We start from the raw sequence: 16,903 nt of genomic DNA, 5'->3' as shown, positions 1-16,903 counted from the left end.
AGTACAAATCACACATTATTCCCCCCAGTACACATCACACATTATTCCCCCCAGTACACATCACACATTATTCCCCCCAAGTACATATCACACATTATTCCCCCCAGTACAAATCACACATTATTCCCCCCAGTACATTATTCCCCCCAGTATAAATCACACATTATTCCCCCCAGTACAAATCACACATTATTCCTCCCAGTACACATCACACATTATTCCCCCCAGTACATATCACACATTATTCCCCCCAGTACACATCACACATTATTCCCCCCAGTATAAATCACACATTATTCCCCCCAGTATAAATCACACATTATTCCCCCCAGTACAAATCACACATTATTCCCCCCAGTACATATCACACATTATTCCCCCCAGTACAAATCACACATTATTCCCCCCAGTACACATCACACATTATTCCCCCCAGTACACATCACACATTATTCCCCCCAATACATATCACACATTATTCCCCCCAGTACATATCAGACATTATTCCTCCCAGTACATATCACACATTATTCCCCCTAGTACATATCACACATTATTCCCCCCAGTACACATCACACATTATTCCCCCCAGTACAAATCACACATTATTCCCAGTATAAATCACACATTATTCCTCCCAGTACACATCACACATTATTCCACCCAGTACACATCACACATTATTCCTCCCAGTACACATCACACATTATTCCCAGTATAAATCAAACATTATTCCTCCCAGTACACATCACACATTATTCCCCTCAGTACAAATCACACATTATTCCCCCCAGTACATTATTCCCCCCAGTATAAATCACACATTATTCCCCCCAGTACATATCACACATTATTCCTCCCAGTACAAATCACACATTATTCCCCCCAGTACAAATCACACATTATTCCCCCCCGTACACATCACACATTATTCCCCCAGTACATTATTCCCCCCAGTACAAATCAGACATTATTCCCCCGTTACAAATCACACATTATTCCCCCCAGTACACATCACACATTATTCCCCCAGTACACGTCACACATTATTCCCCCCAGTACACATCACACATTATTCCCCCCAGTACAAATCACACATTATTCCCAGTATAAATCACACATTATTCCTCCCAGTACACATCACACATTATTCCACCCAGTACACATCACACATTATTCCTCCCAGTACACATCACACATTATTCCCAGTATAAATCAAACATTATTCCTCCCAGTACACATCACACATTATTCCCCTCAGTACAAATCACACATTATTCCCCCCAGTACATTATTCCCCCCAGTATAAATCACACATTATTCCCCCCAGTACAAATCACACATTATTCCTCCCAGTACACATCACACATTATTCCCCCCAGTACATATCACACATTATTCCCCCCAGTACACATCACACATTATTCCCCCCAGTACAAATCACACATTATTCCCCCCAATATAAATCACACATTATTCCCCCCAGTACAAATCACACATTATTCCCCCCAGTACATATCACACATTATTCCCCCCAGTACAAATCACACATTATTCCCCCCAGTACACATCACACATTATTCCCCCCAGTACACATCACACATTATTCCCCCCAGTACATATCACACATTATTCCCCCCAGTACAAATCACACATTATTCCCCCCAGTACATTATTCCCCCCAGTATAAATCACACATTATTCCCCCCAGTACAAATCACACATTATTCCTCCCAGTACACATCACACATTATTCCCCCCAGTACATATCACACATTATTCCCCCCAGTACACATCACACATTATTCCCCCCAGTATAAATCACACATTATTCCCCCCAGTATAAATCACACATTATTCCCCCCAGTACAAATCACACATTATTCCCCCCCAGTACATATCACACATTATTCCCCCCAGTACAAATCACACATTATTCCCCCCAGTACACATCACACATTATTCCCCCCAGTACACATCACACATTATTCCCCCCAATACATATCACACATTATTCCCCCCAGTACATATCAGACATTATTCCTCCCAGTACATATCACACATTATTCCCCCTAGTACATATCACACATTATTCCCCCCAGTACATATCACACATTATTCCTCCCAGTACATATCACACATTATTCCCCCCAGTACACATCACACATTATTCCTCCCAGTACATATCACACATAATTCTCCCCAGTACATATCACACATTATTCCCCCCAGTACACATCACACATTATTCCCACCAGTACACATCACACATTATTCCCCCTAGTACATATCACACATTATTCCTCCCAGTACATATCACACATTATTCCTCCCAGTACATATCACACATTATTCCCCCCAGTACATATCACACATTATTCCCCCCAGTACATATCACACATTATTCCCCCCAGTACATATCACACATTATACCCCCCAGAACAAATCACACATTATTCCCCCCAGTATAAATCACACATTATTCCCCCCAGTATAAATCACACATTATTCCCCCCAGTACAAATCACACATTATTCCCCCCAGTACATATCACACATTATTCCCCCCAGTACATATCACACATTATTCCCCCCAGTACAAGTCACACATTATTCCCCCCAGTACATATCACACATTATTCCCCCCAGTACATATCACACATTATTCCTCCCAGTACACATCACACATTATTCCCCCCAGTACACATCACACATTATTCCCCCCAGTACACATCACACGTTATTCCCCCAGTACATATCACACATTATTCCCCCAGTACATATCACACATTATTCCCCCCAGTACATATCACACATTATTCCCCCCAGTACACATCACACATTATTCCCCCCAGTATAAATCACACATTATTCCCCCCAGTATAAATCACACATTATTCCCCCCAGTACAAATCACACATTATTCCCCCCAGTACACATCACACATTATTCCCCCCAGTACACATCACACATTATTCCCCCCAGTACACATCACACATTATTCCCCCCAGTACAAATCACACATTATTCCCAGTATAAATCACACATTATTCCTCCCAGTACACATCACACATTATTCCTCCCAGTACACATCACACATTATTCCTCCCAGTACACATCACACATTATTCCCAGTATAAATCACACATTATTCCCCCCAGTACAAATCACACATTATTCCCAGTATAAATCACACATTATTCCTCCCAGTACAAATCACACATTATTCCCCCCAGTATAAATCACACATTATTCCCCCCAGTATAAATCACACATTATTCCCCCCAGTATAAATCACACATTATTCCCCCAGTATAAATCACACAATATTCCCCCCAGTATAAATCACACATTATTCCTCCCAGTGTAAATCACACATTATTCCCCCCAGTACAAATCACACATTATTCCCCCCAGTATAAATCACACATTATTCCCACCAGTATAAATCACACATTATTCCCCCCAGTATAAATCACACATTATTCCCCCCAGTACATATCACACATTATTCCCCCCAGTACAAGTCACACATTATTCCCCCCAGTACATATCACACATTATTCCCCCCAGTACATATCACACATTAGTCCTCCCAGTACATATCACACATTATTCCCCCCAGTACATATCACACATTATTCCCCCCAGTACACATCACACGTTATTCCCCCCAGTACATATCACACATTATTCCCCCAGTACATATCACACATTATTATTACCCCCAGTACATATCACACATTATTCCTCCCAGTACACATCACACATTATTCCTCCCAGTACATATCACACATTATTCCCCCCAGTACATATCACACATTATTCCCCCCAGTACACATCACACATTATTCCTCCCTAGTATATATCACACATTATTCCCCCTAGTACAAATCACACATTATTCTCCCCAGTACACATCACACATTATTCCCCCCAGTACATATCACACATTTTTCCCCCCAGTACATATCACACATTATTCCTCACAGTACAAATCACACATTATTCCCCCCAGTACAAATCACACATTAGTCCCCCCAGTACACATCACACATTATTCCCCCCAGTACATTATTCAACCCAGTACAAATCAGACATTATTCCCCCGTTACAAATCACACATTATTCCCCCCAGTACACATCACACATTATTCCCCCCAGTACACATCACACATTATTCCCCCCAGTACACATCACACATTATTTCCCCCAGTACAAATCACACATTATTCCCAGTATAAATCACACATTATTCCTCCCAGTACACATCACACATTATTCCTCCCAGTACACATCACACATTATTCCTCCCAGTACACATCACACATTATTCCCAGTATAAATCACACATTATTCCTCCCAGTACACATCACACATTATTCCCCCCAGTACAAATCACACATTTTTCCCCCCAGTACATTATTCCCCCCAGTATAAATCACACATTATTCCCCCCAGTACAAATCACACATTATTCCTCCCAGTACACATCACACATTATTCCCCCCAGTACATATCACACATTATTCCCCCCAGTACATATCACACATTATTCCCCCCAGTACATATCACACATTATTCTCCCCAGTACATATCACACATTATTCCCCCCTGTACATATCACACATTATTCCTCCCAGTACATATCACACATTATTCCCCCCAGTACAAATCACACATTATTCCCCCCAGTACATATCACACATTATTCCGCCCAGTACATATCACACATTATTGCCCCCAGTATAAATCACACATTATTCCCCCCAGTATAAATCACACATTATTCCCCCCAGTATAAATCACACATTATTCCCCCCAGTATAAATCACACATTATTCCCCCCAGTACATATCACACATTATTCCCCCCAGTATAAATCACACATTATTCCCCCCAGTATAAATCACACATTATTCCCCCAGTATAAATCACACAATATTCCCCCCTGTATAAATCACACATTATTCCCCCAGTACATATCACACATTATTATTACCCCCAGTACATATCACACATTATTCCTCCCAGTACACATCACACATTATTCCTCCCAGTACATATCACACATTATTCCCCCCAGTACACATCACACATTATTCCTCCCTAGTATATATCACACATTATTCCCCCTAGTACAAATCACACATTATTCTCCCCAGTACACATCACACATTATTCCCCCCAGTACATATCACACATTATTCCCCCCAGTACATATCACACATTATTCCTCCCAGTACAAAGCACACATTATTCCCCCCAGTACAAATCACACATTATTCCCCTCAGTACACATCACACATTATTCCCCCCAGTACATTATTCCCCCCAGTACAAATCACACATTATTCCCCCCAGTACACATCACACATTATTCCCCCCAGTACACATCACACATTATTCCCCCCAGTACACATCACACATTATTCCCCCCAGTACAAATCACACATTATTCCCAGTATAAATCACACATTATTCCTCCCAGTACAAATCACACATTATTCCCAGTATAAATCACACATTATTCCTCCCAGTACACATCACACATTATTCCTCCCAGTACACATCACACATTATTCCTCCCAGTACACATCACACATTATTCCCAGTATAAATCACATATTATTCCCCCCAGTACAAATCACACATTATTCCCAGTATAAATCACACATTATTCCTCCCAGTACAAATCACACATTATTCCCCCCAGTATAAATCACACATTATTCCCCCCAGTATAAATCACACATTATTCCCCCCAGTATAAATCACACATTATTCCCCCCAGTATAAATCACACATTATTCCCCCAGTATAAATCACACAATATTCCCCCCAGTATAAATCACACATTATTCCCCCCAGTATAAATCACACATTATTCCCCCCAGTATAAATCACACATTATTCCCCCAGTATAAATCACACATTATTCCCCCAGTATAAATCACACATTATTCCCCCCAGTACAAATCACACATTATTCCACCTAGTACACATCACACATTATTCCCACCAGTACACATCAGACATTATTCCCCCCAGTACATATCACACATTATTCCTCCCAGTACAAAGCACACATTATTCCCCCCAGTACAAATCACACATTATTCCCCCCAGTACACATCACACATTATTCCCCCCAGTACATTATTCCCCCCAGTACAAATCAGACATTATTCCCCCGTTACAAATCACACATTATTCCCCCCAGTACACATCACACATTATTCCCCCCAGTACACTTCACACATTATTCCCCCCAGTACACATCACACATTATTCCCCCCAGTACAAATCACACATTATTCCCAGTATAAATCACACATTATTCCTCCCAGTACACATCACACATTATTCCTCCCAGTACACATCACACACTATTCCTCCCAGTACACATCACACATTATTCCCAGTATAAATCACATATTATTCCCCCCAGTACAAATCACACATTATTCCCAGTATAAATCACACATTATTCCTCCCAGTACAAATCACACATTATTCCCCCCAGTATAAATCACACATTATTCCCCCCAGTATAAATCACACATTATTCCCCCCAGTACACATCACACATTATTCCCCCCAGTATAAATCACACATTATTCCCCCAGTATAAATCACACAATATTCCCCCCAGTATAAATCACACATTATTCCCCCCAGTATAAATCACACATTATTCCCCCCAGTACAAATCACACATTATTCCCCCAGTATAAATCACACATTATTCCCCCCAGTACAAATCACACATTATTCCTCCCAGTACACATCACACATTATTCCACCCAGTACACATCACACATTATTCCCCCCAGTACACATCACACATTATTCCCCCCAGTACATTATTCCCCCCAGTACAAATCACACATTATTTCCCCCAGTACATTATTCCCCCCAGTATAAATCACACATTATTCCCCCCAGTAGAAATCACACATTATTCCTCCCAGTACACATCACACATTTTTCCCCCCAGTACATATCACACATTATTCCCCCAAGTACAAATCACACATTATTCCCCCCAGTACACATCACACATTATTCCCCCCAGTACACATCACACATTATTCCCCCCAGTACATATCACACATTATTCCCCCCAGTACATATCAGACATTATTCCTCCCAGTACATATCACACATTATTCCCCCCAGTACATATCACACATTATTCCCCCCAGTACATATCACACATTATTCCCCCCAGTACACATCACACATTATTCCCCCCAGTACACATCACACATTATTCCTCCCTAGTATATATCACACATTATTCCCCCTAGTACAAATCACACATTATTCCCCCCAGTACATTATTCTCCCCAGTACACATCACATTATTCCCCCCTGTACACATCACATTATTCCCCCCAGTACATATCACAGAAGCCCTTAGACACAAAGTGTTTCTCACCTTCAGCTCGTTGGACTCTATGTACCCACTTCTGTCAGTGTCGTATCTCCTCCAGGCCTGAAATAGCAGCAGGACACTCATTAGCCTGTTACCCCACTCATGGCAATCATACATAGCTACATAGGATTATACAGTCCCATATCATTCCATAGGTGTGTGTGTGTATGTGTATGTGTATGTGTGAGTGTGTGTGTGTGTATATGTGTATGTGTGTGTGTATGTGTGCGTGTGTGTATGTGTGTGTGTGTGTGTGTGTGTGTGTGTTACCAGTATGTAATATGTAAAGGCAGGGCTGCTATCAGAATCAGAAATTGTGGGGCCTAGTACTGACAAAGTAGACAGGGGGGGCCTGTTCAGAGGTGGGCCGCATTACACCAGAGGGTGGTACATCAGTTCGTGCGTAAACCAGTTTAAAAATTCTCAAACTTTGGACTGTTATTATAACATGTCACTCTATTATATAATATATGACCTATATACGAGAGAAAACTGCTGTAAATTCACACACAAAATCAGTATATATACTAAATATATAGAGAAAGCAACATTGATTCTTTTATATACTGTATACATATATATTTATTATAAGGGCATAGTGTGTGTATATATCTATCTATCTATATATATATATATATATATATATATATAAATATATAAAAATAAAGATAAAACACGTCATGCTTCCCCAATATGAACAACCAGGACCGTGCTTTGGAGACCCAGTGCTGGTTGTGCTAAATACAGGGAACAAACATAGGGGTCCCCTATATTAAGCACAAACCAGCACTAGGCTATTCAGAACCAGTCCTGGTTGTGAAAATATGGGGGACAGACGACACAGGGGTCCCCCATATTCTGTGCAACCAGCACTGGGCTCTGAGCCGATCCTGATTCTGGAAATACAGGGGGGGGGGAAATCTGTAGGGTCCCGCTATATTTACCAGAACCAGCACCGGACCCTTTGTAGCAGGGGGGGTAATGCCCCCCAGCCAAAGCATCACCGCTGACTGCTAGTCAGTCCAGGTCAGGGATCCCTGGAGAGCTGGTGACCCCCCAATAAACGGGCCCCCTCTCCAGGGCATCCCAGGCTGATAGTGTAGTGTGGTACATATGAAAGTAAAAATATTGTGGGCACTAAGTGGGATGTGAGAGCCACATAAGTGCTCAGACCTCAGTTGCATAGACTGCATGTGTGTATTCCAATGAGCACACAATTCTGTGAATTAGCAGCTCTTTATTCTCAGAGTGAGAGTGTTGAATCTGCAGTTAACCACAGGGTGTGATAGCATACCATAACTGTAATGCACAAGGAACACATCCTTAATGATAGGAATTTCATTGCTTTTTTAAAAATTTGATTGGCAAAAATTCTATAAGGTTTTGTGAGATTTCAGATTATGTCTAAGAGGCCTTAATGGGACATGTGAAACCGTAAGGGACCAATTTATAGACCCATGGGGGTATATTTACTAAAGTGAGAGTTTTTTAGAAATGGAGATGTTGCCCATAGCAACCAGATTCTAGCTATTATCTTCTAGAAGGTGCTAGATAAATGTTAAAATGTTAAATATCCGATTGGCTGCTGTGCTCCACTTTAGTAAATACACTCCCAGGAGTATAACCAATAGAGACATTATATTTTCTTTTTTGTCTTAATTGGTTTTTTTTATGCCATTTTATTGTGATTTTTTAATAGGAATATACACTGATATAATAGCAACCTTTGTACTGTTATAAATTTATTTATTGTACAATTAAGTATTTTAGAGGATTTGAGTGTTTACGTCACATGCCAGACGGTTTGCGCTTCTTCAGTTGGCAACCGGAATCAGCGCTGACATCAGAATTATATATGCAGCGAGTGGCACTGTGACTGGAAGAACTGTGCTGCTGCACCCACCGGCATTTCACATATAGCGAAGGCCGCGAGCCAATCAAAGCTTGCAGACCGGCATCCAATCAGGAGCAGCCGCTCCTGATTGGCTGCCGGTCCGCGAGCTCCGGCTGGCACCATATTTGTAACTGTAATGCAGCCGGCAGGCGTTAGATCAATACCCCATGGCTGCAGGTGCAGCCCCACAGCCCCCCGGGGCCCCCTCTGTCTCTGCTCTCTCCAGGCCAGGACTCAAGGCCCGGTGGTCCCCACCTGATGGTGGCCCTGTGTAAAGGTAATGGTAGGAGGCATCATCATACGCCATGTGAATTATCGGAATTAGAGCAGGGCATGATAGTGGGTGCCCAATGGGAGATTCCATTGTCGAAGTTGTTCGGACATTCAACCTCAATCTATGGTGTCACATGTACCAGGAATACCTCATGAAAGACATTACCACCCACCATGGACAGCGCAGTGGCCGACCATGACCACCAGCATCTGGACATAATTGTCTATGGTAACAGACAAGTGACACTGGCTCCGATCACATCCAATGCAGGAGGTACGAGGCCCATAACCAGCAGGTCAGTGCAGCGTACTTTAGCTTCCATGGGATGTGGGAGCAGAAGACCCACCAGGTTGCCCCTGTTATCACTACAACACCGGGCACAGCGCCTCATCTGGGCTTGTGACGTTGCTAATTAGACCCTGGAGGACTGGCAGCATGTGGTGTGGTCCGATGAGTCAATGTTCCAGTTATTGCGGACTGATAGTGTTCGGGTGTGATGCAGACCTGATGCTGGTGGTGGTTCCATAATGGTGTGAGGTGTGTTCACGTGGCATAAATTTGGTCCGCCTCTACAAGTCATTGACCGTTATCCGCCATTGCATTGCATGATGTCCATTTGCAGCCCTTCATGTACCCCACAACGATGGGATATTCCAGCAGGATAATGCACCGTGCCATCGGTCCCAGGTATTCCAGAAATGTTTCAGGGAGCATACTGGAGAGTTCTGACGAATGATGTGTCCACCACGTTCACCTGACATGAACCCAATCAAGCATTTATGGGACGTGGTGGAGAGGTCCATTTGCACCCAAGATCCTGCACCTACAGTTACCAAGGAGCTGTGGGAAGTTATCCAAACGGCATGGGTCACCAGCTATCCAGAGGTTTTCCATTCACTTGTGGAGTTAAAGCCATGTCGAATTGCTGCACTGTGCCGGACTAGAGGGGGTCCTACTCAATACTAGGCATATAGCCCATGACTTTTGGCACTTCAGAGTGTGTGTGTGTGTGTGTGTGTGTGTGTGTGTGTGTGTGTGTGTGTCTGTGTGTGTGTATATAGTGACATAGAAAATAAATATAAAAGAGCTGATTGAAAAGTAATGAGACCGCCTTGGTTTTTGTGTCTCACAGTCAGACGTGGGAACGCTATGCTGGTTATTGTGAAGCTCATACATCAATGTGCCTGAACCTGCAGTTGGACTGCTGTAGTCTCCTTTGTTTGGTCACAGCGAGTGGAAGATCTTCGTACGTTTCTTCTTGGCGGATCAAACACACTGATGTAACAATAACCAGCATAGCGTTGCCACATCTACCCATGGGGCAGAAAAATAGAGGTAGTCTCGTTACTTTTCAATCAGCCCATATATATATATATATATATATATATATATATATATAATATATAAAGAGAGAAAGGGTAATGTATGGGGAGTGTGGAAATTAACGCCGGGGGACTTAACAAGGAGATAACACTGATATCTCCTTGCTAAGTGTCATCATGAATACTAAAAACGTTATTGAAGGAAAATATCATTAAAAACATTATTTTAGTGTTGATGAATAGGCCCCTATGTGAGGTGTTGGTGCAGTGTCACTCAGTAGAGGTAAGTGTATATGTGAGGTGGTGGTGCAGTGTCACTCAGTAGAGGTAAGTGTATATGTGAGGTGGAGACTCTGTGTCACTCAGTAGAGGTAAGTGTATACAGTATATGAGGTGGTGGTGCAGTGTCACTCAGTAGAGGGAAGTGTATATGTGAGGTGGAGGCGCTGTGTCACTCAGTAGAGGTAAGTGTATATGTGAGGTGGAGGCGCTGTGTCACTCAGTAGAGGTAAGTGTATACAGTATATGAGGTGGTGCTGTGTCACTCAGTAGAGGTAAGTGTATATGTGAGGTGGTGCAGTGTCACTCAGTAGAGGTAAGTGTATATGTGAGGTGGAGGCGCTGTGTCACTCAGTAGAGGGAAGTGTATATGTGAGGTGGAGGTGCTGTGTCACTCAGTAGAGGTAAGTGTATATGTGAGGTGGAGGCGCTGTGTCACTCAGTAGAGGTAAGCGTATATGTGAGGTGGAGGCGCTGTGTCACTCAGTAGAGGGAAGTGTATATGTGAGGTGGAGGCGCTGTGTCACTCAGTAGAGGTAAGTGTATAAGTGAGGTGGAGGCGCTGTGTCACTCAGTAGAGGTAAGTGTATATGTGAGGTGGAGGCGCTGTGTCACTCAGTAGAGGTAAGTGTATATGTGAGGTGGAGGCGCTGTGTCACTCAGTAGAGGGAAGTGTATATGTGAGGTGGAGGCGATGCGTCACTCAGTAGAGGTAAGTGTATATGTGAGGTGGAGGCGATGTGTCACTCAGTAGAGGTAAGTGTATATGTGTATCCTGGTATCTCACCTCCATGAACTCGATACTGGAACCAGCGTGTTGTCTGAAGCAGAGAAGAAAATTTTCCTCAGTTGGGAGAATCTGAGCCAACTGTGAGGAGAAAACACAAATTTACTCCCTGTTTCTGGGCATACTCACACTCACACCTCCACATCATTCTCTGTATTATACTCACACCTCCACATCATTCTCTGTATTATACTCACACCTCCACATCATTCTCTGTATTATACTCACACCTCCACATCATTCTCTGTATTACACTCACACCTCCACATCATTCTCTGTATTACACTCACACCTCCACATCATTCTCTATATTACACTCACACCTCCACATCATTCTCTGTATTATACTCACACCTCCACATCATTCTCTGTAATATACTCACACCTCCACATCATTCTCTGTATTATACTCACACCTCCACATCATTCTCTGTATTATACTCACACCTACACATCATTCTTTGTATTATACTCACACCTACACATCATTCTTTGTATTATACTCACACCTACACATCATTCTTTGTATTATACTCACACCTACACATCATTCTTTGTATTGTACTCACACCTACACATCATTCTCTGTATTACACTCACACATCATTGTCTGTATTACACTCACACCTACACATCATTCTCTGTATTACACTCACTACTACACATCATTCTCTGTATTACACTCACACCTACACATCATTGTCTGTATTACACATTCTCTGTATAACACTCACACCTACACATCATTGTCTGTATTACACATTCTCTGTATAACACTCACACCTACACATCATTGTCTGTATTACACATTCTCTGTATTACACTCACACCTACACATCATTCTCTGTATTATACTCACACCTACACATCATTCTCTGTATTATACTCACACCTCCACATCATTCTCTGTATTATACTCACACCTACACATCATTCTCTGTATTATACTCACACCTACACATCATTGTCTGTATTACACATTCTCTGTATTACACTCACACCTACACTTCATTCTCTGTATTACACTCACACATCATTCTCTGTATTATACTCACACCTACACATCATTGTCTGTATTACACTCACACCTACATATCATTGTCTGTATTATATTCACACCTCCACATCATTCTCTGTATTATACTCACACCTACACATCATTGTCTGTATTACACTCACACCTCCACATCATTCCCTGTATTATACTCACACCTACACATCATTCTCTGTATTATACTCACACCTACACATCATTGTCTGTATTATACTCACACCTACACATCATTCTCTGTATTATACTCACACCTACACATCATTGTCTGTATTACACTCACACCTCCACATCATTCTCTGTATTACACTCACACCTCCACATAATTCTCTGTATTACACTCACACCTACACATCATTCTCTGTATTACACTCACACCTACACATCATTGTCTGTATTATACTCACACCTACACATCATTCTCTGTATTATACTCACACCTACACATCATTGTCTGTATTACACTCACACCTCCTCATCATTCTCTGTATTATACTCACACCTACAAATCATTGTCTGTATTACACTCACACCTACACATCATTGTCTGTATTACACTCACACCTACACATCATTCTCTGTATTACACTCACACCTCCACATCATTCTTTGTATTATTCTCACACCTACACATCATTCTCTGTATTACACTCACACATCATTGTCTGTATTACACTCACACCTACACATCATTCTCTGTATTACACTCACTCCTCCTACACATCATTCTCTGTATTACACTCACACCTACACATCATTCTCTGTATTACACTCACACCTACACATCATTCCCTGTATTACACTCACACCTACACATCGTTCTATGTATTACACATTCTCTGTATTATACTCACACCTACACATCATTCTCTGTATTACACTCACTCCTACACATCATTCTCTGTATTACACTCACACCTAGACGTCATTATCTGTATTACACTCACAAACATACATTGGTCTCTGTATTATACTCACAACTGCACTCACATACACGGGCACCTTCACACCAGCCCTATACCAGTCGTTATATTGTCCATTTACACCCATTCAGCCATAAGTGGAGAGAATAGCTCATTGGGCCTGATTCAGAGAGGATCGCAACTGCGTATATACACGTAATCGTCCGATTGTTGTGTACTGTGCATGCATCGCAGTGCGCAAACACTCCACGGCTATCGCTGTGACTATGAGTACCCAGCATAGAGTGATTGCCAGGAAGTACGTTTGGGGGTGGCTGGTGGTCGGTGAATCGCAGGGTGCCAGTGCGTTTGAACGCCGTTACAGGGGCGTGCATAGATTATCCACTGCAAGCTCGTGTGCTCGGTGCGGGCGCTGGTGTAAACAATTCCTGAGTAAGGTCAGAGCCTGTGTAAGTGTGTGTGAGGATGTGATGGTACTCCATGTTACTGATGGTGTCTCAGTCTTGTGTAGTCACTGTGTGTGATGAGGTTAGTAATTCCTGAGTAAGATCAGAGCCTGTGTAAGTGTGTGTGAGGATGTGATGGTACTCCATGTTACTGATGGTATCTCAGTCTTGTGTAGTCACTGTGTGTGATGAGGTTAGTAATTCCTGAGTAAGATCAGAGCCTGTGTAAGTGTGTGTGAGGATGTGATGGTACTCCATGTTACTGATGGTGTCTCAGTCTTGTGTAATCACTGTGTGAAGAGGTTAGTAATTCCTGAGTAAGGTCAGAGCCTGTGTATGTGTGTGTGATGCTGTGATGGTACTCCATGTTACTGATGGTATCTCAGTTTTGTGTAATCACTGTGTGTGATGAGGTTAGTAATTCCTGAGTAAGGTCAGAGCCTGTGTAAGTGTGTGTGAGGCTGTGATGGTACTTCATGTTACTGATGGTATCTCAGTCTTGTGTAATCACTGCGTGTGATGAGGTTTGTAATTCCTGAGTAAGGTCAGAGCCTGTGTAAGTGTGTGTGTGAGGATGTGATAGTACTCCATGTTACTGATGGTATCTCAGCCTTGTGTAATCACTGTGTGTGATGAGGTTAGTAATTCCTGAGTAAGGTCACAGCCTGTGTAAGTGTGTGTGAGGATGTGATGGTACTCCATGTTACTGATGGTGTCTCAGTCTTGTGTAATCACTGTGTGTGATGAGGTTAGTAATTCCTGAGTAAGGTCAGAGCTGTGTAAGTGTGTGTGAGGCTGTGATGGTACTCCATGTTACTGATGGTATCTCAGTCTTGTGTAGTCACTGCGTGTGATGAGGTTAGTAATTCCTGAGTAAGGTCAGAGCCTGTGTTAGTGTGTGTGAGGCTGTGATGGTACTCCATGTTACTGATGGTATCTCAGTCTTGTGTAGTCACTGTGAGTGATGATGTTAGTAATTCCTGAGTAAGGTCAGAGCCTGTGTAAGTGTGTGTGAGGCTGTGATGGTACTCCATGTTACTGATGGTATCTCAGTCTTGTGTAGTCACTGCGTGTGATGAGGTTAGTAATTCCTGAGTAAGGTCAGAGCCTGTGTTAGTGTGTGTGAGGCTGTGATGGTACTCCATGTTACTGATGGTATCTCAGTCTTGTGTAATCACTGTGTGTGATGAGGTTAGTAATTCCTGAGTAAGGTGAGAGCCTGTGTAAGTGTGTGTGAGGCTGTGATGGTACTCCATATTACTGATGGTCTCTCAGTCTTGTGTAATCACTGTGTGTGATGAGGTTAGTAATTCCTGAGTAAGGTCAGAGCTGTGTAAGTGTGTGTGAGGATGTGATGGTACTCCATGTTACTGATGGTGTCTCAGTCTTGTGTAGTCACTGTGTGTGATGAGGTTAGTAATTCCTGAGTTAGGTCAGAGCCTGTGTAAGTGTGTGTGAGGCTGTGATGGTACTCCATGTTACTGATGGTCTCTCAGTCTTGTGTAATCACTGTGTGTGATGAGGTTAGTAATTCCTGAGAAAGGTCAGAGCCTGTGTAAGTGTGTGTGAGGATGTGATGGTACTCCATGTTACTGATGGTGTCTCAGTCTTTTGTAATCACTGTGTATGATGAGGTTAGTAATTCCTGAGTAAGATCAGAGCCTGTGTAAGTGTGTGTGAGGTTGTGATGGTACTCCATGTTACTGATGGTATATCAGTCTTGTGTAATCACTGCGAGTGATGAGATTAGTAATTCCTGAGTAAGGTCAGAGCCTGTGTAAGTGTGTGTGAGGATGTGATGGTACTCCATGTTACTGATGGTGTCTCAGTCTTGTGTAGTCACTGTGTGTGATGAGGTTAGTAATTCCTGACTAAGGTCAGAGCCTGTGTAAGTGTGTGTGAGGCTGTGACGGTACTCCATGTTACTGATGGTATCTCAGTCTTGTGTAGTCACTGTGTGTGACGAGGTTAGTAATTCCTGAGTAAGGTCAGAGCCTGTGTAAGTGTGTGTGAGGCTGTGATGGTACTTCATGTTACTGATGGTATCTCAGTCTTGTGTAATCACTGCATGTGATGAGGTTTGTAATTCCTGAGTAAGGTCAGAGCCTGTGTAAGTGTGTGTGTGAGGCTGTGATGGCACTCCATGTTACTGATGGTATCTCAGCCTTGTGTAATCACTGTGTGTGATGAGGTTAGTAATTCCTGAGTAAGGTCACAGCCTGTGTAAGTGTGTGTGAGGATGTGATGGTACTCCATGTTACTGATGGTGTCTCAGTCTTGTGTAATCACTGTGTGTGATGAGGTTAGTAATTCCTGAGTAAGGTCAGAGCTGTGTAAGTGTGTGTGAGGCTGTGATGGTACTCCATGTTACTGATGGTATCTCAGTCTTGTGTAGTCACTGCGTGTGATGAGGTTAGTAATTCCTGAGTAAGGTCAGAGCCTGTGTTAGTGTGTGTGAGGCTGTGATGGTACTCCATGTTACTGATG

At 42.5% G+C, this 16,903-nt stretch overlaps 1 protein-coding gene across 1 annotated transcript in view; it reads right to left on the bottom strand.

Moving 5' to 3' along the window:
- Window positions 1-16,903, bottom strand: part of CALB2 (calbindin 2) — a 314,068-nt gene that overhangs the window by 163,162 nt on the left and 134,003 nt on the right. The window contains exons 4-5 of the mRNA XM_088455944.1: window positions 11,997-12,077; window positions 7,444-7,500 (exon numbers count right to left, since the gene is read on the bottom strand). Coding sequence (XP_088312070.1) covers window positions 7,444-7,500; window positions 11,997-12,077 — 138 coding nt within the window. The remainder of the gene's footprint in view (window positions 1-7,443; window positions 7,501-11,996; window positions 12,078-16,903) is intronic.

Source organism: Taudactylus pleione, unplaced genomic scaffold (genome assembly GCF_031769625.1).
Source record: "Taudactylus pleione unplaced genomic scaffold, aTauple2 ptg000681l, whole genome shotgun sequence".
Lineage (NCBI taxonomy): Eukaryota > Metazoa > Chordata > Amphibia > Anura > Myobatrachidae > Taudactylus > Taudactylus pleione.
Note: the sequence above shows the minus strand (reverse complement) of the source record. Positions and strands in the feature narration are given on the sequence as shown.